This window comes from Acinonyx jubatus, chromosome A2 (assembly GCF_027475565.1).
Source record: "Acinonyx jubatus isolate Ajub_Pintada_27869175 chromosome A2, VMU_Ajub_asm_v1.0, whole genome shotgun sequence".
In the NCBI taxonomy this organism is placed as follows: Eukaryota; Metazoa; Chordata; class Mammalia; order Carnivora; family Felidae; genus Acinonyx; species Acinonyx jubatus.
In genome coordinates, this window is record NC_069383.1 from 32,804,503 (window position 1) to 32,829,168 (window position 24,666).

The 24,666-nt window shown below is 42.2% G+C and overlaps 1 protein-coding gene across 8 annotated transcripts in view; it reads left to right on the forward strand.

Moving 5' to 3' along the window:
- The window catches only part of CTTNBP2 (cortactin binding protein 2), a 163,899-nt gene that overhangs the window by 120,245 nt on the left and 18,988 nt on the right, over positions 1–24,666 (forward strand). For all 8 annotated transcript variants that reach the window (XM_053218168.1, XM_027075333.2, XM_027075335.2 and 5 more), the window contains 5 exons: positions 2,870–3,145; positions 5,291–5,386; positions 6,636–6,715; positions 15,621–15,707; positions 15,780–15,879. In XM_053218168.1, the coding sequence (XP_053074143.1) occupies positions 2,870–3,145; positions 5,291–5,386; positions 6,636–6,715; positions 15,621–15,707; positions 15,780–15,879 (639 nt within the window). The remainder of the gene's footprint in view (positions 1–2,869; positions 3,146–5,290; positions 5,387–6,635; positions 6,716–15,620; positions 15,708–15,779; positions 15,880–24,666) is intronic.

The following is a 24,666-nucleotide window of genomic DNA, read 5'->3' on the forward strand; positions in this document are numbered from 1 at the left end:
AAGGTAACCATCTCCGTGCTCGAGCTTCAGAGTGATGGGATCTGATGTACATTTCCATAGTATCTGTGGCTGCTTTGTTGAGAGTAGACGTAGGAAGTCACAGGCGGAGGCAGGGAGACGTGTTAGGCCCTTGGCGTCGTCTTCCAGTGAGAGAGGACAGTGACGGCTCAATCCAGGATTGTCGCAGATGAGGTGGTGGAAAGTGGTTGGGTTCTCGACCTTCAGCTGAAGGTGGAGCCAGTGGAACTTCCTGATGGATTGAACCTGCAGTATGAGAGAGAGAAGGGATTTGTGGATAACCCCAAGGTATTCAGCCTGAATAGTTGGCAGGATGGAGTGGCCATCACCTGTCAAAGTGGGGGGGGGGTGGGAAAGCTGTGGGTGAAGCAGATTTTGCTACTGAAGATCAGGAATTCCGTTTTGGAATTATGAATTGGAGATGTCTGTTAGGATATCTGTGTCGAGATGCCAAGTCAGCAGGAATTCCAGAGATGAGTACGAGCTGGATACATAAATCTGAGAGTCAGCAGTTTATAGATGATATTTAAAGTCATGGGACTGGATGAGATCACTAAGGAAGTGAACACAGACAGAAAAAGTAAGAGAAAGGAGCCTTGCAACACTCTATCATTAAGAAAATGGAAAATGTGAAGGGACCAGCAAAGGAACAACATAAAAGAGTGACCAGGGAGCAAGAGGGAATCTTGCAGGAGCATATCAGAGAACAGAGAGAGATCAGTTGTGTCATATGCTATTGATGAGAACTGATAATTAAATTTTTTAACATTTATTTTAACGTATTAAATTTATTAACATTATTTTGGGAGAGAGGTAGAGAGCAAGTGGAGGAGGGGCAGAGAGAGGGAGACAGAATCCCAAGCAGGCTCCATACATACAGTCAGCACAGAGCCCAGTGCAGGGCTCGAACTCTCAAACTGTGACCTGAGCCGAAACCAAGAACTGGACGCTCAATCAACTGATAGGTGCCCCGAGAATTACTGATAATTGGAAAATAAACTAATCTAGTAGTTGGTTAATAGAAAAAGCCAGTTGAAGAAGGGAATCCTAAAAATATACATTTTAAACATTTTGTGTTAACTTTGACATATAAGGATTTCTTCCATCAATTTTTAGGTACAGGTTTTTACTTTACTATGGTTTTGCTAATAGAAATTGCACATATTCTTATTTGAACAAACCACACATTTATGCTTCATCTGTGATTTCTAGTGTTTGAGGACTTAAGATCTTTTTTTTCAGGGCACCTGGGTGGTCAGTTGGTTAAGTGTCCAACTCTTCCTTTCTGCTCAGGTTATGATCTTGCGTGTGATTCATGAGTTTGAGCTCCTCGTGGGACTCTGCACTGACAGTGCAGAGCCTGCTTGGGATTCTCTCTCTCTTCCTCTCTCTCTCTGCTCCTCCCCTGCTCAATCTCTACCCAAAATAAATAAACTTTAAAAAAAAATTAAGATAATTTTTTTCTTTCTTTTTTTTTAAGTTTATTTATTTAGTTTGAGAGAGCAAAAGTGAGTAAGAGGGGCAGAGAGCCAGGGAGAGAGAGAGAATCCCAGGCAGGCTCTGCACTGTTCAGAGCCCGATGGGGCTCAAACTCATGAACTCTGAGATCATGACCTGATGTGAAACCAAGAACCACCCAGGCACCCCAAAGATAATCTTTTCTAAGCTTTATGTAGTTGTCTAATCCATACCTCCTTAGGTGACTTTTTTTTTAAATTTTATTTTTTTAAATGTTTGCTTATTTTTGAGACAGAGGGAGACAGAGCAGGAATAGGGGTGGAGCAGAGAGAGAGGGAGACACAGAATCTGAAACAGACTCCAGGCTCTGAGCTGTCAGCACAGAGCCCGATGGAGGGCTCGAACCCACAAACCGTGAGATCATGACCTGAGCCGAAGTCGGATGCTTAACCGACTGAGCCACCCAGGCGCCCCAACTTTTTTTTTTAGCACCTCCTTGTCTCTAAAGTGTCCAACTTCAATTTTATAGGAAGAGTAAGTCATTTCATCAGTTTATGGAATATTTAATTTAGTAATTACAGTAATGAGTTCGACAGACATAAAAGACTAGGGAATAAACACAAGTGACTCTTGGTGAGCACGTAATTCAGTTCGTGAGAACTGGAGTGCATGGGGTGCTGCATAGCTCGGTGGGGCCTCAGTCAGTTGGTGTCACAGAGATTGGAAAGATCATTTAAAAAGCTTCGACTGCACTGTTTACTATTTACTAAATACTCACCAGTATTTACCACATAACCGTTAGTGTGTTAAATTCATTTCAAACATGTGTTCACTGAGTCTTCATAATAATTTAATAGCACATTCCTAACATTTTGTAGAAGGAATTGGGGTATAGAGAGATCAGTTTACCAAGTACACAGGACTAGTAGGAGGCTGACCCTGAGGCTTAGACCAAGGTCTGTAGGAGTCCAAAGCCACTATCCTAAGCACAGTGACTTCTACCACTGGAACCTGCCTTATTTATGATGTTATCAAGGTAGGTGAGGAGAAAGGGCAATATAGAGAATTTAGGGTCAAGAGAGGGCTCTCATTTTCTCAGATTTTTTTTTAAAGAACTTGAGAGTCTTGCTGAAGGGAAGAGTCAATGAAGTACAAAAGGCCAAAGATACAAGGAAAGACAAATATTTCAAGCAACATGGTTCCAAAGAAGCTGTGAAGAGTTTGGGAGACCAGTTTACTCCAGTAGGAGAACATTCGGTTGATAGTATCTAAAGAAACATGAGAGCTGCCCTTTGCTTTGTTTTTAAAATGTTCATATCTGCTTGTTTCATATAAGTTTTGCTGCTTTTTCCTATCAAGATTTTTCCCCTTAATTCTTTTATTCTTCCAACAGATGCTCTTAAAATACCCTTAAGGATTTCAGTGGGTGAGATTGAACCAGGCAGCTATGGTTCCGATGACTTTGAATGCGAAAACACAATATGTGCTTTAAATATCCGCAAACAGACATCATGGGATGATTTTTCAAAAGCAGTGAGTCAAGCTCTGACAAATCATTTCCAAGCAATCTCATCTGATGGATGGTGGAGTCTGGAAGATGTGACATTTAATAACACCACTGACTCCAGCATTGGCCTCGGGACAAGCAGTGTACGATCCATCATGCTAGGTATCAGCAATCCTGTGATGGAGAGAAAGTTAAATTTCTGGGTTTATTTATGTTTATGAGCTCCATAACCTGATACTTGGTTCACTGATTAAATACAATGAGAGCTCACTTGTGGCAGCTGCTGGTGCTAAAAAACTTGATTATTCACAATGCGGCCATTACATAATGTTGCCTGTTAGTAGAAAAAATGCTTTCATACCTCAGATAATACTCAGAGAGTAAAGAACAAGAAAGCCCTTGAAGAGGTTTGTGATTCCACTTGCTGTTTTGATAAATGCAAGAAACAAACCACTTTGTAGCTGCTTGCTGGTGCACAGGTTCTGAACACAGCTCCAGATTTGTACCTGGGCTGGGCCAGGGCTTGTACTACATGAACACCTTACTTCCAGGACAGGAGTCCTAGTGAAGTCTAGAGTTGGAAGAAGCCCTATTCATTGAAGATCTGATCAAAGCTCCCACATGGGATGAGTGAGGGTGATAACTGCTTGTTTCTGTTTGATAGGCACTATGAAACAGACTCCGAAGAACTTGTAAGATTTACTTTCTGGTGAGCATAGTAAGTGCTCTATAAATGTCTCTGGTTAGTTTGTTTCCTCTTGAACCAGGAGAACTAACATCTTTGGGGAACCTGCCATTATTTCAGAACTGTGCTGGACCCTTTATACACAGCACCTCAACAAGTCCTTACAACAGACTCATTCTACAAATAACTAGTTACAAGGTGAGGTCACCTTGTAGGCCTGAGGTCACACAGCAAAGGAACAAAGCAGATAAGATTCAAATCCCAGTCTGTGTGATAGGAAAGCCTGATATTTTCAACAGCACTTGTTGCATAAGAATAATCAGGGTTGAGGAAACGGTGAGTTTCCTTTTAAATATGCTTTTAATATATCAGCTTTTAATATATCAGCTTATTATAGCAGAAAGGGTTTTATTCTGTTAATTTATAGATGCTAAATCACTTCCCAAAAATGTATTTTACTAGTTTTAAAGGCTGATAATTCATGACAATTTAATTTTATTGATCTTTGGCAAGATCATTAATATAATTACAATTCTTACAGAAGAATTATTGTATAGTTAAATAATTACATTAAGATAATATGTCATAAATGATTCTCAGGAACACATTTTGCCCACACAACAAACTGTTATTCAAGGTGTGGTTGTGCCCAAGAGTCTAATAAATGAAATCAGCACAGACTTGTTCAGAAGAAAATGACACTGCATCATCAGCCTTCATCCAGCTGATCTGGAAACAAGCATATGCAAATGGATATTTACCACCATCAGAGAGATTTATCTCTGTGAGCCGTGGATGCTAAGGCCTGATGGTGCCAGTGTTCATATTTGTGTAGGGCACCTAGTAGCATTTCAGATGTAAAGGTCATTGGCTTCTGTGGGTAAAGGGCTTAGTATAGTGCCTAATTGTATCCACTTGATAACGGGCAACCATGACATTATTTATTAATGTATGTATATAAGTGACTTTACTATATCACCTAACTAGATTAAAGGGACCCAGGCCAACAGATAAGCAGTGAGTTACAGGTGGGGAGTGTGTGTGTGTGGTGGGAATATTTAAGAATTTAAGATCTGTGGATGGGAAGGGACGGAACAAGTACTTCCTACTAATCCGTCCCTAGAGTAGACACCAAGGAAGTGGCACCCTTTCTGAGCAGGCATGAGCAGAGGGCCCAGACTGTGAGAAGGCTTCCTTTATACTGAGCCCCTGAAGTAACCTGTGTTTTTTGGAATCTAAAAATTTGTTGGAAAGGGAGCGGATCATAAAGGACCTGTTACTTCACCTCATTCAAAGTGCTTAGACTTTGTGAAGCAGGCACTGGAAGAACCATGGAAAGTTATCATCAGCTTTGTTCCTAGAAATATTTAGTATATTTTTGCTCTCCAGATTTCTCTCTTACTCCTAAAAACAGCTTTGGAGAAGCCTCTTCTTTGAAGGCTTGCCTTTTGACCTTTAACAGACATTGTATTAGGGAGTTAACCCCTATGTGATGCTTTACATGTTCTGTGTGTGCTTTTGACAGTCTAAACCCTGGATTCCACAGGAGATTGTATATTGTCCCTTATAAGAAAAATTACTTTGAAGCTTCTTTGACATTTTATTTCGTTTCTTGAACTTAGGAAATGTGCCATGGTCAGCAGGTCAGAGCTTCACCCAGTCCCCGTGGGACTTTATGAAGAAGAATAAAGCAGAGCGAGTCACTGTGCTTTTATCAGGTAAGAGTAGTCCACACTGAGGTGCTGTTGACAGAGTGTTGGCTTCATGAGGTGTCATGGTGCTGGGTCTTAAATCTGCATGTTTCTGTCCTGTGTTCTCCAGCAATGCATGTGTGACCCCCTTTATTAAGTAATTAGATGTTTTTTGAAAAGTCTCACTAAGAAGAGGAAAAATCAAAAGCCATGTTTCTGACACCTGTGGTGATATCCGTCCTGACCACTGATTGCTGCGATTCTGATCACCTCTCTCATTAGGAACAAACCAGAAGCTAAACTTAATGTACTGAGTGACAAGAGACCATGTTAAAAGAAATGCCTTCTGTTACTGTCAAGTCCAGTGTATGATGAATAAGATTATTATAATGGTACGGGTAATGTTTAGTGAACACCTACTATGTGGAAGGCCCTATCATTTATAGCACATTACAAGTATAAATTCACTTAATCCATATAACAACCCATTGAGATAAGTATTTCTGTTTACCCTCATTTTACGTACAAGGAAATTAAGGCTTAGAAAGATTGATTTTCTTGTCTAGGGTTACATAGCTAGTAAGTGTTACAGGAATACTCCATTTCTCAGCCCTTAACTCTAAAAGGGATTTTATCATGCATTTCCCATATTTGGGAATGGATTCTTTAAAAGTTCAACTAATAAAAGTTGTATTCTATTGTTTGAACTACTTACTGAAGTTAGGAAAAAAAAAAAAAAGTATGAGGTTATCCCAGAAAATTCCTTCAGGCTCAAGCAGTGTATTGAGAGAGTAGCAGAACTTGGGAGGCAAGTGAGGGAGATAGAGTTTGGGAAAGAACATAAAGGGTAACCCCCAGAACTGTGCACGAATGCTGTCCCAGGCTAGAACTTTCAGAGGGTTGGGATTATCTCTGATAGCACTTGTTTATAAATAATAAAATTGAATCCAGGGATCGGAGCAGATACTAGCGGTTAGTATTCCAGCTGGAATCTGAAGGCCCTGGCTGTGATGGACAGGAGAGATGGGTGGGCTTCCCAGGGGAAGGAAGGGCAGCTGGAGAGGTCTGGGGAGCAGCGGTGGTTTACCAGCCAGTTCAGAGTGTTGAAATATTTTCACGATGGTGAGACAAAAGGTACCTCTTGGTCACATGTCAGCTCTGGCTACGTAAGTCAACAAACATTACTGTATCTTTTATGAGAAGTTTTGTTGTGTCTTGATCATTTACATTTAATAAGGAAGAACCAATTTTGCTTCTGTGTGTCGCTTTCTTACAGGTCCCCAAGAAGGCTGCCTCAGTAGTGTGACTTATGCATCAATGATCCCTCTTCAGATGCTACAGAACTACCTCAGGCTGGTAGGTGGATGCTGCCAAGGGGAGTCTTAGGCTCCCATCCCTGACCCTGGAGTATTGGGTGGCCCATTTCCATGTCTGTAGGAGCGGGAGCCCCACTCACCCTGCGCCCCAACCCCATGATCTTCCCCAACAGCCCCTTCCCTAGAAGGCTGCTGGTCACTTAGTTCTGGATTTCTATCACAGTCATCCAGCTATTCCCACCTGTCACCTGTGAAGTGTTGTGACTGGAGCAGGAGAGGGTTGTCTTTCCCCAACTTGGACTTGACATCAAGTAACTGATCATCAATATGAAAGAGAATGGCTATAAATATCAAGATTCTTTGCTGTAAACTTTATAATTTAGAACTAAGTTAAATATGCTAGAATCAGTTAAAAGTATTGATTTGGCCATTTTAACAGAAACCAAACAACTGTAGCTTGAACAGCATAGAAGTTTATTTTTCTCAAATGTAGAAATCCCAGCAGATGAGAGAGCCAGTAGGGGGAAATGGGGCGGGGTGACTGTCAGCATCTTGGCTCGCGCGCGCGTGTCTGTCTGTCTCTCTCTCTCTCTCTCTCTCTCTCTCTCTCTCTCTCTCTCTCTCTCTCTCTCGGTGGGCCACTGTGACCTGGGGTATTGTGGATGTGGGTTTGGTCGAAGAGAGTCACCACTCCCACCCTCAGGTTCTAGCCTGAGGGAGGAGAGCCTGGAGGGCAAGCCCCTTCCTTTCTGGGGCATTGCACACATTGTTTCCACCCACAACCACTGACCAGCATGTGGCCACACGTTCACCTAGCTGGGATATGTGGTCGCTTTCCGGGCAACCATGCACCCAGGGAAAACTAATTCTGTTATTGAAGGGAACAAGAATATGATTATCAAGAGAAAGTAGCAAATTCTAGACAAATGGTGAACAAATGTAATGTTTTACCTTTGTCCAGTACTTATTACATGCCAGGCAATATGCCAAAGGCACATACATGTCTTATTTATTCCTCAGAACATCCCTGTGAGGTAGATAGCGTCATCCACTTTATAGATAAGGAAACTGAAGCAGAGAAGGGAAATAATGTGCTCAAGGCCACGTGGCTAGTGAGTGATTAAGTTTGTGCACTCTTGGGTCTCTGTGAGATCCATCTAAAACTAATATTGAAGGTGTAAAACTTTAAACAAACGTTCATTTTGCCTGCTGCCTTAATTTGGAAAACCTTTTTTAAAAAATGAGTTTGCCAGGGGCCCTTTACAAAAATTGTTTCCATTAACTATGAATTAATGTCTTTGTTCCCCCTGAAGAGAAGTGCAAATTCCAAACCATTCTGTTGATCTGGCTAAACCCAAAGTTGGGAATGACCTTTGTAAAATAGCCACGGTAGCACCAAAACATTAAAAAGCTTTCTAGTTTAGAAGAGATGGTGTCCTGTAACGTTGAGACTGTAACTTGTTTTCTTTGTTATGTGTTCCTCTCTGCCGCTTCAGAGTAAGCCTGGGGGCGACACACAAGTGGGAGGGAGGGCTGCCTTCCTCCTTTGTGTGAGTTAAAGCTGTTGTTGAGTGACCAGTTGGTTTTCAGGAATGTGAGCCTGGGCGCCCAGTAAAATGAGCTTGTAGAACCGCTTCTCTCCCTTCTGCCTCCTCAGCTTCTCTGCACCAGGCAACTTTCTGCTCAGGGCTTTTCATTCACCCAGATGAGAAAATGAACAGAAGGGTGATACAGCAGATTACAGCTGCACAGGAGCCTTGGCTGAGCAGGTCTGTCAAGTGAAATGCCGGCTAGCACATTATATACAGAACATCCCAAGTACATTTGTATGTTTGCCTCCGAATGCCTAAGCCATGGTTTAGCTACCAATGACCAACAAACCAGAGACTAACTAGTTGTTAGTTCTATTCTCAATTTAGGAGTGTTTCGTTTTTTTTAGTTTGGGGATTTTTTCGTGAGAGTGTCAGAGCATGTGCACTCAGGGTGGAGGACAGAGATTCTTGGGCAGGCTCCGTGCCCAGTGTGGAGCCCAGCGTGGGGCTCAGTCTCACAACCATGATATCTGAGTGGAAATCAACAAGAGTCAGACATTCAACCGACTGAGCTACCCAGGTGCCCCGTTTCTTTTTGTTTTTTAAATGGTGTTATTTTGGGGGCTCCTGGGTGGCTCAGTTGGTTAGGCGTCCGACTTTGGCTCAGGTCATGATCTCATGGCTTGTGAGTTCCAGCCCTGCATCAGGCTCTGGGCTGATAGCTCAGAGCCTGGAGCCTGTTTTGCATTCTGTGTCTCCCTCTCTCTGCCCCTCCCCTGTTCACACTCTGTCTCTGTCTCTCTCAAAAATAAATAAACATTAAAAAAATAATAATAAAAATAAAAAAATAAATGGTGTTATTTTTAAATACTTTCATTGAATATTTAAAATAATACAGATCTTAAATCTCCATTCTAAGAGTTAATAAGGAAACATTTAACTTGATTGAGTTTTGAATCACTAATAATTTATTATAATAGTTGAACTTTGTATATTAACTCAGACTTTTCTTAGCCCGTTGCAATTTTTATTAACTTATTTGCAATCTTGTATTATAATACTTCAGTGATTATAAATAATTATTATATTAGAAAAATACTTAAATAGATCATCCTAATCTGAGCATGACTTTAAAATATAGGATTCTGGGGGCGCCTGGGTAGCTCAGTCAGTTAAGTGTCCGGCTCTTGATTTAGGCTCAGGTCCTGGGATCAAGCCCCACATAGGGCTCTGTTACTAAGTGTGGAGCCTGCTTGCGTTTCTCTTTCTCCTTCGCTCTCTCTCTTTCCCTCTGCCCCTCCCCTGCTCGCACTCTTTCTGTTTCTCAAAATAAATAAATAAACATTAAGAAAAGGCAGGGCTCTGAATCCCCTAGGACATAATTCTTGAGATTCCACTGCCTGTTAGCCATCTACTCCAATATGTGCCATGCTAACCATCAAGAATCACAACTAGGAAATTCTACCTTCTCTCCTATGTTCCCAGAATAAATTTGCTCTGTTCTCATAAAAATAATGTTGTGAACAATGGCGGTTATGTATCTGAGGCCACAAATCTTGATTAACGCTGTTAGCAGGTGGCCAGTTCTAGCCTGATCTCTTTCAGGGCATGGAGGAGTAAATGTGGGTAAGGGCCTAGCAGAAGGAGGAAGGCAGTTCCCCTGTATGAGGAAGAGGGGCTCCAACACCAGCGAATCCTTTGGCCATCACGGCAAAAGTGGAAGAAGAACCTGGGCAGCAGGGCAAGTGTTGACCCAGAGGAGGTCTGGAGCAGGAAGAGTTTATAAGTGCTAGAGGCTGGGTGACAAGGGAGCAGTTAGGTCCAAAGTTATAGCTTATGGGTGGTTTTTTGTTGTTGTTGTTGTTTGTTTTTTTTTTTTAATAGCTACAATTCCCAAAGTGTTATGTTTGTGTTCCTATATGGGGGCCTAGCTTTATTTGAATTTAATAACCAAGTCTGATCTTGGCTTTCCAAGTTTCAGTAAGCTAATTTTTAAAAACCTATGGTGTATTTCTCTCCGTGAACTGTAATTTCTCTTGAATTCTCATTTCTCTTTTATATCTATTCTATAAAGAGGGACCTCAGCATATGGCTAAAAACCCTTTCGCTCTACCATGGGCTCCAGCTTTTTTGTAGCCCGGATGGATGCTGGATGCACCAGTACTGTTTGGGGGGATTTTGTATGAATAGGTTGACAGTAGTTGTGTTGTTTGTGGCTTTAAAGTCCTACATAAATTCTTTAAAATCAGTGTCAGAAGAGGTCAGAATGAAACGCCTAGCTACAAAGCCATGACATAGCTAGAGCCATCTCAGCTTTATTGGCTCAGTAAAAACCTTTTTTATTCTTTTTTGAGTTCAGCATCTCAGCACAACCTGGCCTAAAACCATCTCTAGATGGTAGAAACTTTCCCTTAGACTCTGACAAGTGAAACTCCAAATGGAGGCTGAGGTTTATTGCTTTAAAATAATGCCACAAGTCGGAAAACATCACAGGCGCCACATTGACCCTGTTCCTCTGGACAGCAGCTCCTCTGGTGAACTCCATTCCGCAGAAAAACAGCCTGGAGGGCAGGGGAAAACAATCAATGGATGGATGGGCCTTTGTTGAGGTCATTGTTTCCATTTAATCCAGAATTCATTTGCGTCACAAAGCACTAATTGACATGTGATAAGAGCTTCCTGAATAAGCTGTGAAGACACAAGAATAAAGGGGATTGGTACCAATTGTGATAAAGGCCAGTGCCCCTTTACTAATAAGCAAAAATATTCCACTGTCAACACACACTTAGGGGTAATTCTGGGGACTCTAATTCACCTTTAAGAAGTTTGATTTTTCTCAAAGAGGAGAGAGATATCCTATCGAAACAGTTAAAATGTTTACCTTCCTCCCCCCACTATCTTGTCTGCCTGCCTGTCTACTTATCTATCTGTAGAGCCCTCTGCTGGAGGCATGAAGCATGTGTATTGATAATACCTCAGATCCTGCTGTTGGGAGAAATGTCATTTTTAGCTAGAGCAGATAAATGTGTTTTCTTGGCATAGCTTCACATGTTTGCAGTACAGCAACAAGCTCCTGGTAATTTTTTGTTGTTCAGATCTGAAATGGTAACCAGCACATCCTTTAATGAGATAGAACAAATACCATTAACAAAAAAATTGGTAATATCTGAAATGAGGAAAAACCTACGGAATGTATGCACAGAATGTATGAATGAGGGGAGCCTGGATGGCTCAGTTGGGTAAGTGGCTGACTTCAGCTCAGGTCATGATATCAGAGTTCATAATTCCAAGCCCCCAAGTCAGGCTTTGCGCTGACACTGCAGAGCCTGCCTGGAATTCTCTCTCCCCCTGTCTCTCTGTTCCTCCCCTACTTGTGCTCTGTCTCTCAAAATAAAATCTAATAAAGTTTAAACAAACAAAAGAATGTATGAATGATCTGGAAGTCTGTACATTTGTTTTTGCATTTATTTATTTCTATTTTACCTTATTCCAGAAAGCATATTAGACTATGTGAAGACAGAATGCTTGCTGCTAGTGAATGGCCTTTTCAATGAAAATTTTAAATAGAATATTTCCTGTCTGTATTTTATAAGAACCTACAATCCGAGAACAAATGAGTTGTTGAAATTGAAGACAGCGTATCTATGAAATCGGGTTTCTTGCTGTTACGTGATTTCGAAATCAATCTTAAGACAGTGTAGGCAGTTTGACAGATGGCTGTAATGAATAGAGCGCTCTTGTTTTCAGAAGTGAGACAAGATTAAATAGCAATCCTTGTTGAAAATCTCAGGGGTAGAATACTCAGTAAATCTTGAAAATCTGTATCCTGTTTCACTGGTATGAAACAATCCATTCCTTGTGAAAGAAGTTCTACCCGAGAAGTAGCATGGCAGTTTGGGATTAATTTGGAGAGTGCAAGACTTCGGGTTTAAAATTGGACCTGTCTCGTGGTACCCAACACAATTTCCCAATAAAGTGCTTATGAAAAGTGATAAAACTTCACAAAAACAGAGGAAAATAGAACTGAGGTCTCCCTTGGTCAAGAATCTGGAAGAATTTTCCCGTACCTTTAGGGATAAGAGAGTGTTAAACCCACTGATTTGAGGCCTACCTGAAATGAGGTAGGAAAACACTTCATTATTTCCTATGACCATCTTACTAATGATTCAAAAAAGCAAACTTGATACCAGTTAGGAAATTGGGTGTATGTCCTTACCGCAGTCTCTGCTTTTGGTAGTGCCATCCTCCTCCACCTCCTATCAAGATGCGTCCTTCCACATCCATTCAGAGATTAAAGCTAGAAATACCTGAGCAGGAAGTTGGTGGGCGGGCGTTGGTGAGGCTGCTTTATCTGGGGAGCATATTATATAAGCACCCTCAGCAGGATGGATGTTGGAGCGGCCTGCTTCCTTTAGTTCACACATTTGTCTGCCCTGGTGGACAGCCCAGGCCCAGCCCACTGCAGCTATTGCCGGATCCCAAAGCCACAAGCAGAGGCAGCAGCCCACCGTCCAGCAGATGACCTAAGACGGAAGTCAGCTGAACAATTAAGTCGAAAGCAAGTGAAGCCAGTGATGGTCCACACATCCTGCTTTACTGCAGATTCTTCCTGTGGTTTCACAGAACGAAAAAAAGTACTAATAACAAGTTAACATTTTACCTGGGGAAGAACCCTGCAGAACAGAATAGAGTTATTCTGAGAACTCAAAATGACACACCTTAGAAATTATGAGAAAAAATGAAAAATTGAGAAGATTATCATTCTCTGGAGAGTAAAAGATCGACTGAAAGCAGGGCAAGAAAGCCAGGGTAGAGAGAAGGCTAAGATTAAAAGCAAAAGTGTTGGCAAGGACCTGGGTGAGGTAAGGAACTCTGAGAGCAACTAAAAGTGCAGTAGCATCATTAAACTTGTACCTGAGACAGTTCAGAGCGGGAGGGAGACGGTGAACATTCTTTTCAGTGTCGTGAAGACTAACTTGAGGAGCTCTCCCCAAAGGAGAAGCAAAAGACAAGAGTTAGGATACTGATGAGCTAGGGGGACAGATGCACTTGCAGAGGACAGAGAGGGAACTTAAGCACTATTAGTTTTCCTTCCAAATAAAAGAGAATTAGAAGAGGAGAAATTACCAGAAACATAATGGAAGAAAAATCTTCTAAGCCAAAAATAGGTCTGACTATGTATATTGGAAGAACTTACCGTGTTCCATGTAAGATGGGTGGAAAAGAGGTCACAACCAGACAAATCTGGGTAACTTTTTGAAATTTTAAGTACATCCCACTTCCCCATCTCTTAGGTACAAATGAGAACAGATTATTCTTTAACAATAATTCCTTAATGAGTATCCATACCCTCACTGCCTAGAAGCAGAATCTCATTTGAATTTTCTAGGATATTCTCTTATGTCTCTGGGGGAGTCCCTGTCCCAGTCTTGGTCCTTGCTGGCCCTTCTATTATTGTTCGTGTCACAGACCCCCAGCACCATAGAGAACAGCCCTGGCCAGCTACGGCTGTGTTCATGCTGTGGCTTCCGGATGCTGGTGTTCCTTGGGCAACTGTAGCCATTGTCCTGTTTCTCTCAAGTATATCATTCTCCCTGATGCTGCCCTAGCCCCAGTGTGCATCTAGCTGCTTCCTTTTTTATTGAAGGCTTAACAATAGAGGAATAATATTTGGATTCAGAGAAAATCACTGGTGGCTACCAAACATGTCTTTCAGAGCCTAAAACCCAGTCCCTAGTCCCTCATTAGTGGTCCCCTTAAAGGACCACATTCCTTTTTAAGCTCATGGTCTGACACCCAGTGGTCAAGCCCCGTTTTCCTCCACTTTCCAAGAGTTACTCCAAGCATGGTTTGGTCTCTTTGGAGGCCAAAAGCGCAAATCCTAAAGGCCCCAGGCAAGGAAGGAGTCCTTCTTCCTTCCATGCTAACAGCTTTCCCTCAAGCCTTCCTTTCATATCCCCAAGACTGCCTCTTTCTTGTAGGGATGGACCAGTGGCATATTTTGTTTTACCAGGCCTACCCTAGCCACCCTCAGAGATATGGCCTTCCCTGTGTCTTTAAAAGGACAAACTTATCAGAGCACAATAAGGCAACCATGAACAGACCGTTTCAGGTTTAACGTTTCTCCAAGTCTGGGTGACTCAGTCTTGACACATGAGCTACATCAACCATATTCATTAGGTTTGCCACTTCACCTATACAGATCCTTTTCTGTGAGATCTTTCCAAGAAGAAAGCTGCTCCCAAATGGAGACTAGGGGAGTGAGAGCTCAGTCCTAGGGGTGACCGACGTCACTGCCCTTGTCCCGTGTAAATGGCCACTGGCTTTCCATCCCAGTGTGTGCTACATCCCCACATGTTCTCAGGCAAGGTATCCTCACATGTGAGGAAAAAGCTTTAAAAAAATCCTATAGGCATCCAGGCAGGAGATTTTCTCTTTTACAGAGTAAAAGTGATCAATCTCTACCCAGGTTTCTTTGAAACACCTGAGTTCCAGAATGGAAAAATCTAGATCAGGAGTTGATCTAATAATCTTAGAGTCATGAAGATGTCTTTTATGTAAGATGCCAGCACAAAGATAGTCTCCTGACAGCCGTAAAAAGAGTATACTTCTACATCCCTCTTAAAAAATACACAAATATGCATACACATATCCACTATGCAAAGAAACATAACTTAGAGTGGTTGCTTTTCAGTGCTCACACTATCAGTGGTTTGTAGTCTGCTGCTTTATGTTTCTTTGTATTTCCCAGAATTTCCTTAGTGGAATTCATTGCTGTTTTACATACCCCTAAAAAGTAAAAGAAGCACTGGGAAAATTCAAACTAAGGAGCATGTGTAAGAGATAATAACGAAACATTACAAAACATTTGCAAGGGACAAAATACACTAGGCACTGTGTTCCTAGCTTACCTACTGAACCTCATTGTAGAAATTACAGGGAAGAGGGGAGCCGGGGTGGCTCAGCCCGTTAAGCATCCGGCTTCGGCTCAGGTTATGATCTCGCAGTTCGTGAGTTTGAGCCCCACGTCAGGCTCTTTGATGACAGCTCAGAGCCTGGAGCCTGCTTCAGATTCTGTCTCCCTCTTTCTGTGCCCTTTCTCTGCTCACACTCTGTCTGTCTCTCAAAAATACATAAACATTAAACAATAAAAATTATAGGGAAGAAAGAGTATGCTTTTTAATAAAGTGTTAGCTCTTTTACTCAATGTAGTAAATAAATACTAAATTTGCCAGTATTTCACATTAAAGTGAAAGACTTCGAGTGCCCAGTGCATACAGTTAATCCTGAAAATAATATTTTTAATATTTTCAAAAGCTGAGGACAATCAGAAAATTTCCTGCTTGGGTACCACTTTTTTTTTTTCTTCTTCTTAGCATTTTCACTGAAGATTTCTTCTTGGTTTGTTAATAGGTCGAGCAGTACCATAATGTCATCTTCCATGGCCCTGAAGGAAGTTTGCAAGACTACATAGCACATCAGCTTGCACTCTGCATGAAGGTAAGTACCCATTACACCTATCCCCCCCCTTTTCCTTGAAAGCAGGAACTAATTGCTCGTTTCTTATCACAGCACAGACAAATGGCTGCAGGATTCACCTGTGAAATAGTGAGAGCCGAAGTGGATGCTGGTTTCTCCAAGGAACAGCTAATAGACCTGTTCATCAATAGTGGTAAGACCCTTCCAGCAGACTGAGTTGTGGTAACCGAAGGGCATGATCTTCAGTGATGCTGTTAAAAGGAAATAAGCTTTCTTTCTAAGGGGTAAATTTAAGTTGACTTCTCGATTATCCAACAGCTATGGGATGAAAAGGAACACTTGCAAAAGAATTTATTTTTGTGTTTCTGGCATTGCATTGATTGCTTATCCCACATTTTCTCCCCCCGGCCCCATCTTTTGTTTGTAAATCATTATCCGTTGTGAGCATTCTATGTAACTGGCACCAGAGGTATACTAAGGGAGGAGGTGTTGGGAGCCGTCCATCCTAGCAGGACTAAGTATTGTGCCACTGATGCTGTTTAGAATTGTATGGTGATGATAAAAAGTAGATAGATTTTTGGTATTATTCATAAGTTCTCTACAACCAAAGCACCCGTATTGAAGCACCTGAGGTAAACTGCTTTCTCCACCTAACCCTCGGCATGTCATTGACCGGCATTTTGCTAAACATATTACACACGGTAATTAATTCATTTAGTGTCTACAACAGCCCTGTGCCAGTAAGTAACTTACCTGTTTCAAACATGAAGAAACTGGCACGGAAGAGGTTTGGTATCTTGCCACAAGTACAGAGTGGCAGAACCAGGATTAAACACGTTTATTAATATAACTTTTTCATGAACTTTCTGTCTCAGGCTCCAGAGTTTAACACACAAAGGTTGATCACAGGTGGCTTTAGCATACCCTGCAGAGCACAGCATGGCTAGCAACTCCGACATGAAACTGCAATGGACCAGACTCCAGTCTTCAAAGGCTCAAGGCCACAGAGACCCCTGGGGAGAGGGTGCAGGGACTTGGTGGGGGTGGGGTGGGGGGGAGGGGAGACAGTTGCAAGATCAGTGGTGGATGAGTTGAAATGCAAATTCAAATCTTTTAAGTGTGTCTGTCTCACCTTTGGAGCCGTGATCAAGGACTAGGTCAACCTTAGGAAGAAGGAAATAACAGCAGCTTTTAAGTCAAGAAATAAAGTTAAGAGGCAGGTTTGGGGAAGAACTGAGATCCCACAGACCTAGAAGCACATTTTAAGGACAGGAAAATCCCACTAGAATCTGAATGTTACTATGGCGCATGAGGTCAGTCTTTGATCAGAAACTAGTGAAAATTGGCTGCAGAAAGCTGTTTTCTCTGCTGCTGTTACTAATAATCACTAGCTTTTATTAAGCTCTGACTCTGGTCGGCCCTATTCTAAATACCCTGATTTAAAAACATGAAAACATTTGAAACAGGAGGTTTGAGTACCTTGCCCGAACAAGCCACAGCTAGGACACAGCCAAGCAGGACTGAAACCGTTACTGAGCCTGCCCTTAATCACTGCCAGCCACTGCTCCTTACAAACTCTTCTGTGCCAGAATTTCTATTTCCCCCACTTAGTCCTATAACAAAAGCCCACTACATTTTTTCCAATTTTCAGTCTTGTTTCATCTCAAAGTAAGAAGCTAAAATATTTTGTTCTCACTCTGTCAGGGCAGATAGCAAGTACAGACTGAATTCTCTCTGCTCTAAGCTTAGAGAGCTAAAAAAAAAAAAAAAAAAAAGTGGAGAGCAGTGAATCCACTCATAAAGGATGGCAGAGGTGACGAGCACACCATTTCTAAACCTATGTGCGTGGGGCAGCATCTTAGGACCTCCTCTTCCTAATTCCCGGTCTCTCGGCCCCTCCCACTTGAAATCCGGTCTTGGCTTGACAACCTGAATGTCCACAGGCGCCAAGAGGCCACATTCAGGGGTGAAGCACTCTGGCTGGGGCTGCGGGGGGCAGGGAGGCATGTCTCCATCTACAGGAGGGCAGCGGCTCTCAGCTGCAGCAGCTAGTTGCTTTCTGCAGTGCAGATCCAGTGTCGTGTGGTCTTGTGACTCTTAAGAGATCCATTTTTAGTGAAAATGTAGGATTTTCTTCTTTCAATGTTGTCAGTTATTTCAATTTTCAAAGCAACATGAGGACCGTGTGGAACTCCCAGGTCCTCTCATTCATAGACTCCTCATCCTTCTCCCAGGTCACGTCCTGCCAGGGGGGTCCTGGCATAACTTTTTATCCATCCCTTTGGCACCATCCTACCATTTGCCCCCTTTTCCTGTATTTCCTCTACTTTCCTGTAAGTGGCTGCTCTGTCTACAGCTTCTCCTCCTCGAACTTCCTTCACAGGCAGTCATACCTTTGGTTAAGCTGTCTTTGATCCCTGCCCCGCACATCCCTCCAGCGCCCACTGAACTAAGGTAATGGCATTCAAGGCCTTCCATTCGTAGACATTGATTCACCTGACTGGCTTATCTGACCCTTCTTTTTTGTTTTTTAAATTGAGGTATAATCGAGACATATAGCATTGTGTAAGTTTAAGGTGTTGACTTGATACACTTAGATGTTGGGAAATAATTACTGTAACGTTAGCTATACCTCTGTTACCTCACATAATTACAATTTTTTTGTGTGTGGTAAGAGGACTTTCTTAGTAACTTTCCAGTATGTGATACAATATTGTTAATTATAGTCACCATGCAGTAGATTAGATCTCCAGAAGTACTCATTTTCTAACTGAAATTTTATATCCTTTGATCTCTAGTTCCCTCACCCTCACCCCAAGCCCTTGCCAACCACCATTTTACTCTGCATAAGTTTGGCTTTTTTAGATTCCCCATGTAAGTGATATCATACACTACTTGTCTTTCTCTAACTCTGTTAGCATAATACCCTCAAGGTCCACCATGTTGTTCAAAACAGCAAGATTTTCTTTCTCATTGAGTAATATTCCACCGTATGGATATACCACATTTTCTTTATCTGTTCATCTGTTGGCACTTAGGTTCTTTTCATATCTTGGCTATTGTGAATAATGATGCAATGAACATGGGGGTGCAGATAACTCTCCGAGATCCTGATTTCATTTCCTCTGGGTATATATACCCAGAAGTGGGATTGCTGGACAGCGTGGTATTTTGCATTTTTTGAGGCACCTCCATGGTGTTTAACATAATGGCTGCACCAGTTTACCCCCACTACCAGTGCTCCAGAGGTTCCCTTTCCTCCACATTCTTGCCAAAACTTGTTATCTACTGTCTTTCTGATGACATCCATTTTGACTGGTGTGAGGTGATGTCTCATCGTGGTTTGGTTTTGCATTTCCCTGATCATTAGTGATCTAATACATCTTTTCATGGACTTGTGGGCCATTTGTATATCTCTTTTAGAATATCTGACCCTTTTAAATAGTGCTCCAAGAATATGCTGTTTCTTTTTTTACAAAGTGTCCTTTGCTTTTCTACTCTTCGTGTCTTAGTTCATGCTGCAGCTTTCATCTGAATGATAAACACACAACCCCCTGCCCCCGCCCAAAACGCACACTGTGACTACCACATTGCAGGTGCTATGCACAGTATTATTGGGCAGTACTGATTAAAACAGACATGGCTTTTGCCCTTCCAGAAACCATAGACAAAGCCCCTATTAAAATGCTCTAAGGACACTTCAAATGAAAGCTTCTCTGATGCCTCCAGATACTTCTCCCTCTAATGAACATCATTAGATTTGGTTTATACCTGTGTCCCACCTAACTGTAGGTCAAGGCATTGAGGGGTATTATTTGAACTCTTGCCGTGGTCCACTCACGCATATTGTGAAGGCTAGTACTATACCCAGTTCTATTTCACCTTGTACACTGATGGCTAACGAATACTTGCTGATGAGTGGGTGAATCTGATAGAGGAAATAGCATGGGCAAAGACCAAGGGAATGCTAGTCATATGTCATCTTCAGGTACCAGCAAGTGCAAGCTGCTTACAGTAGATTTAAAAAGAGTTAGGTGAAAGAGTGCAGAAGTTGATAACGGAGCAGGTGATGATAGGCATAAAGATAGAGTGAACTGGAGTTTCAAAATGAAGTTTTTGGACAGCTGACTGAGGCAAAAAAAATCCCCATTTTAGCTATCCATTTGTGTAGGAAATGGTGTATCATCTTTAAATAGGACAGGAGTTTATTCTTTATGTGGCTTAGCAATTTGTAATTATCAACTATCTTTTCTTTTTTTCTCTTTTTAATAACAAAGACACAAATACAGGTTCATCTGCTAAGACCTTGAATGCAGTTGTCCAAGTTAAGCACCGGAGCATTATCATACATGCCTCCGTGCCCAGTCAGCTGAATCTGGTTCTGTGTCTCATCTCCACTTCCCGCTCTCTTCCCTCCACCTGTCATTTCTTGCTCAAGGGACTGTGGGGGCCCATCACTAACCCTTCTTATTTCTGCTGGTCACTCCCTCACAAGCCTCTGCAGCTCCCAGAGGGTTCACTCCACAGGCCAAGCTACTCTTGTCATCGCCCTGCTGTTAGACTCCATCGACTGCAGGGTAAACACTGCCCTTCTCTGAATGTGTGTCAAAAACATTGGGGTGTGGCCTCTGATCTTCCTTGCTGCTGTCCACCTTTATCTCCTAAGAACTCAGTCCACTGTGCCCATCGTTTTCTCCCCAGGAACCACTGCTGTTGACTGGTGACCAATGGAGAGGTCACAGAGAAAGTGCACTTTAAGTAGAGTGGATGGGGAAACGTTCGGGGCTTTTGAGCGGGGCAAGGGAATCTAACAGGAGCCAAAGGGAAGGAGCCTTCGGCTGGGTGTGGTGTCACCTCTTTTGTAGTGCAGAAAGCACGTAACAGGGAATGTCCTTTTGGTCAAGAGGTGATGGGAAAAGGCAGAGAGTAGAGAAGGCAGAGGTCTGGATGAGGCAAGAAGGGGTTACTAGGCTGTTCAGCTGCAGCTTTTAGAATACTGAGGGGATAGGAATTATCTGTCAGTTATTCTTTCTTTTTCACCAAGAAATTAAACTGATCAAATTATGACTGCAAGTAAGGGCTATACTGATTTGCAAAGAATATGTTTATTCCTGTCGTTTAACCTTATCTTCTCTACAGGAAGAGATTTAAACTATTTGGATGAGGCTGGGCCAGCACATTGAACTTTAATCTTCCATTATACACAGCACATATATTACCTCATTTGCTCCTCTACAACCGCAGGAGCAAGCCAGCAAGGAGAGTCACAGAGAATGAATAAAAGAAATGTATGAGCAAAAGATACAAGAAGGAAGAGTAGCAAACCTATGTTAAATAATTGGCTTTAAGAAGCTAAAACTTATATGGAGATTAAAATGGTTCCCACGAACAGAAGAAGGTAGAACAGAAGAACACATTTTAAAAAAAGACCTCACACAGTTGCCACCAATGGTTATATTGTTGTTTATTTTAAAATAACCTCTTCCTTTTCATATTGCCTTTCATGGGAGACAGTCATGGCACATAGCTCTGTTATTTGGTAAAAAGGGTGTGAATGTGTATTCGAATTGGGTCATTTTGCCACAGTGTAAGGTATGTAGTTAGATCAGTAAGACAGATACAACTTCCTGTCACATAAGATTTTAAAAAGTAAGAAAAAAAAATGTTTTCAACGCTGGACTGGTGTTTTAAAGTAACACTTAGAATTCTTGAGAGAACTTTCCTTTTCAGAAGTAATGAAGATAGAATTACCGTAGTCCTAGTATAAGAATATGGTCATTGAAGTCCACATAACTGAGTTTACGTCCTTGGACGCTGTGTTACTTGAGGCTCATTGAAGGTTTGCCCCTTGCTTCTCATCTGGACTCAGAGCATCACCCCTGCAGAGCCTTCTCTTAAGTGGACTGTGAAAGATGGGCTGTTCTCCATCCCGAGGGGGAGATTATGGACTTGTGGTCACTTGAGATGCACTTTAGAGCTTGGATTTAACTATAAATGTGGTAGGTTAATTGTTTTTAAGCCAACAAGTATTGCTCTAGAACTAACTCTCCAGAACTTTTAATGCAAGGGCATGCAAACCTGGACTTAGCCCTGAGCCCTGTGGCCATGGGGGGTGTCTGATTGAGATGCCAACCTGCAGGAGAGGATTAGGGCTGACACAGCCTGTAAAGTTGGAAGGAAAAAAGGACAAAAGGAATAGATTCATTTCAGAAATAGAACTTTGAAGTAGCATAAGGCAAGGGAATCTGAATGGCTGGCTTTCCGGCAACAGGTTAAAAGAAATCTCCAGCTATAATATGGGGTGGGTGGCTTCCTTTCATCTCTGTAGACCCTGATCAGAGGCTGGTTAATCCTTCAAACTGGAAACTTCCTGCCCCTGGGGTTGGTTAATACATTAGGCCCAAAACTCTGTCAAATGACCTGAAATAGACACGTACTATTCCACAAATAAAATTTACCTTTGGACCAACTTATTTAAGGATGTTGAACTTAAGTAGTTAGAGAAGTAGGTGTTACTGAAAAAATGAGGTAATGAGACTGGCAGTGTTGAAGACAGAGCTTTCCACCAAAGAAACCCAGTCTATTTGACCCTTGGTCAGTACCTCACGGGACACCAGGATAAACAAAGATGAGGTGCAACCCAGCTGAACTGCTGTGAACAGCAGCCTACCCCCTTTTTGTCTGGGGCACAAGCTGTCCATTTAATGTGCAATTAATTGACGAGCAATACAGCCCTCGCTTGTGGACCCAAGAGAATGTTAAGCCTCTCTCCAAAGACCTCCAGCACTCCTATAAACTCATTCGCTTTTTTCTCCAGCCTGAATTCTCCCTGGTTGCTCTCATGCTTGTGTCCCACCACCTGCTAGACATCTCTGAAAGGATGCCTAACTCCTCAGATACGTCAGACCTGAAACATCACCCCCACCCACACCCCAAGTACGCTCTTGACTCATGTGCTCTCTGCCTCCATGATCTGTACAACCTCTTCTCTGCTGGGACTTCGGCGGGGTCCTGCCCTTCTCTCAAGACAGTCAGCCCCTGGGTCTTACTGACTCCATCTCAAACACTGTTTTGTTCAGTGCCTCGGCCCTGAACAAATGCTCAGTCCAATGCCCTGGTTGAGGCTCCCATTACTTCATCAATCAGAGCCTGTGTGTTTTTCTGTTTCTTTCCTCTCCAGGTGTTCTTTGCACCGGAGTGAGATTTCAAAGCACAAATCAAGTCCTGTTTATCCCCCTCCTTAGACACTTCCATGGCTTCCCAGAGCTGGTGGCTTCTCCCTCCCAAGATGACATTCTAGGTCTTCCACTTGTCATTTGTGGCCAGGTTCTGAGGCTTCATATCAAGTCTCACCCCAGGCCGCACACAAAATACTGATGGCCCAGCCCAGACCATGTGAGTCAGAACATCTGCGGCTGGGTCCCAGGGGATGTTTCCCGGCAGCCCAGTCTGCCACACTGCTGCTGTCCACAGCTGCGGCTACTTGATCCCATTCCATAGATGTGACTCCACCCCCAGTCCCAGCCCATCATGGTAGGAGGTACGTATCAGCCTCGAGTTCACCATGATGCCCTCTTGCAGCTGTTCTCACCTTGACTTGATGCCTTAGTCCCTTCTAGGACTGAGCCCTGCCCTGCCTCCTTCTGTGCCAGTGTCATTTCTTACAACTAGTAAGCTTACCCGTCTCCTAAGCTATTAAGATGCTATTCCTTGTAATGGTTGCATTTTAAAGTGCCACATCCCCCGGTTAGAATCAGTCACCTCTGGTATGCCATAGCACTTAGCAAGAGAGATACAGCAGTGGGGGCAGTGGGGGGCAGTGGATGAGCATCTGTTAAAATGCAGGTACATGTTGCTACAGATAGATTTTGACTGGATGCCAGCTTCAGAGCCACTGGAGGTAGCTGTACATTCAGTATAGATCAAGGAAAATCTGGAGGTCTTCAGTCCCTGGTGGAAAGGAGGTAAACCTACCATTCAACTTGGTCTGTTCTTTATCACTAGGTAGAAGAGGTTTATTTATCACTGTTGTTTTAATGAACTATAGATAGATCACACTTGCACAGTGAATGTATTTCTAAAGGACATTTGAATGCTGGGAAGCACAGATTTTTAGCACTTTTTTTACTAAATAGCTGTGTTGAAGGGGATCAGACACACACACACACACACATCAGACACTAGTGTTAACAGCCCCCACAAAGCAACTAAATTGAGAGGTGGCTGTTACTGTTTCTAGTTTTCTAGTTTTAAAGCTTCATAGCATGCAGAAGAGCTATTTCAGTCTCAGAAGAGATTCATTTACAATGTTCTAGGAGTTCTCTTGAAAGTGAAAATGCATTGTGTCTGTAGTAACGAGGGGGAATCGAGTATAACCTATTGTGAGTATTTGTGAAAAGTGGGATACTTGGTAAAATTACTCTCAAGTATTTTAAAGTGATCTCTTTTTCTCAAGGTTAATTTGGCTAAGACTGAGGCATCTTAGAATCTTAAAAATTAAAAAGTGATCTTAATTTCAGTTAATTCACTGGTGTATCAGAAGTACTGTATACATTGTAAATACAGTATTAACATTTGAGTGCTTAGGTTCTAGGCATATGTCAAGTACATTCTGTCTACAGACGTACTCGTTTCCTACATATAATCGTAATCTTCCATTTACTTTCCAGCTTTCATTTTGGGTCAGTATACAGTTTAGTCCCCCCATCTTAGTAGGAGGTCCACTGAGATTAGATTCAGGAGCCCTAGTCCTTCTTTACAACTGTTGGCTGAAACCCCAGTCAAACCACTTGAACCTCTCTGAGGTCTGTAAAATGAGAGAGAATTCATCTGCTTACCTTTGAGGTCCTGTCTCCATAATTTGATGAATATTCCTCATATGTGTAATTTAAAAGGTCATTTAAGGGCTTCTGACTTTCTGTATTATGAAATATACATCCATAAAATACATACTTATGTATTTATATTTATAGACCAGTGA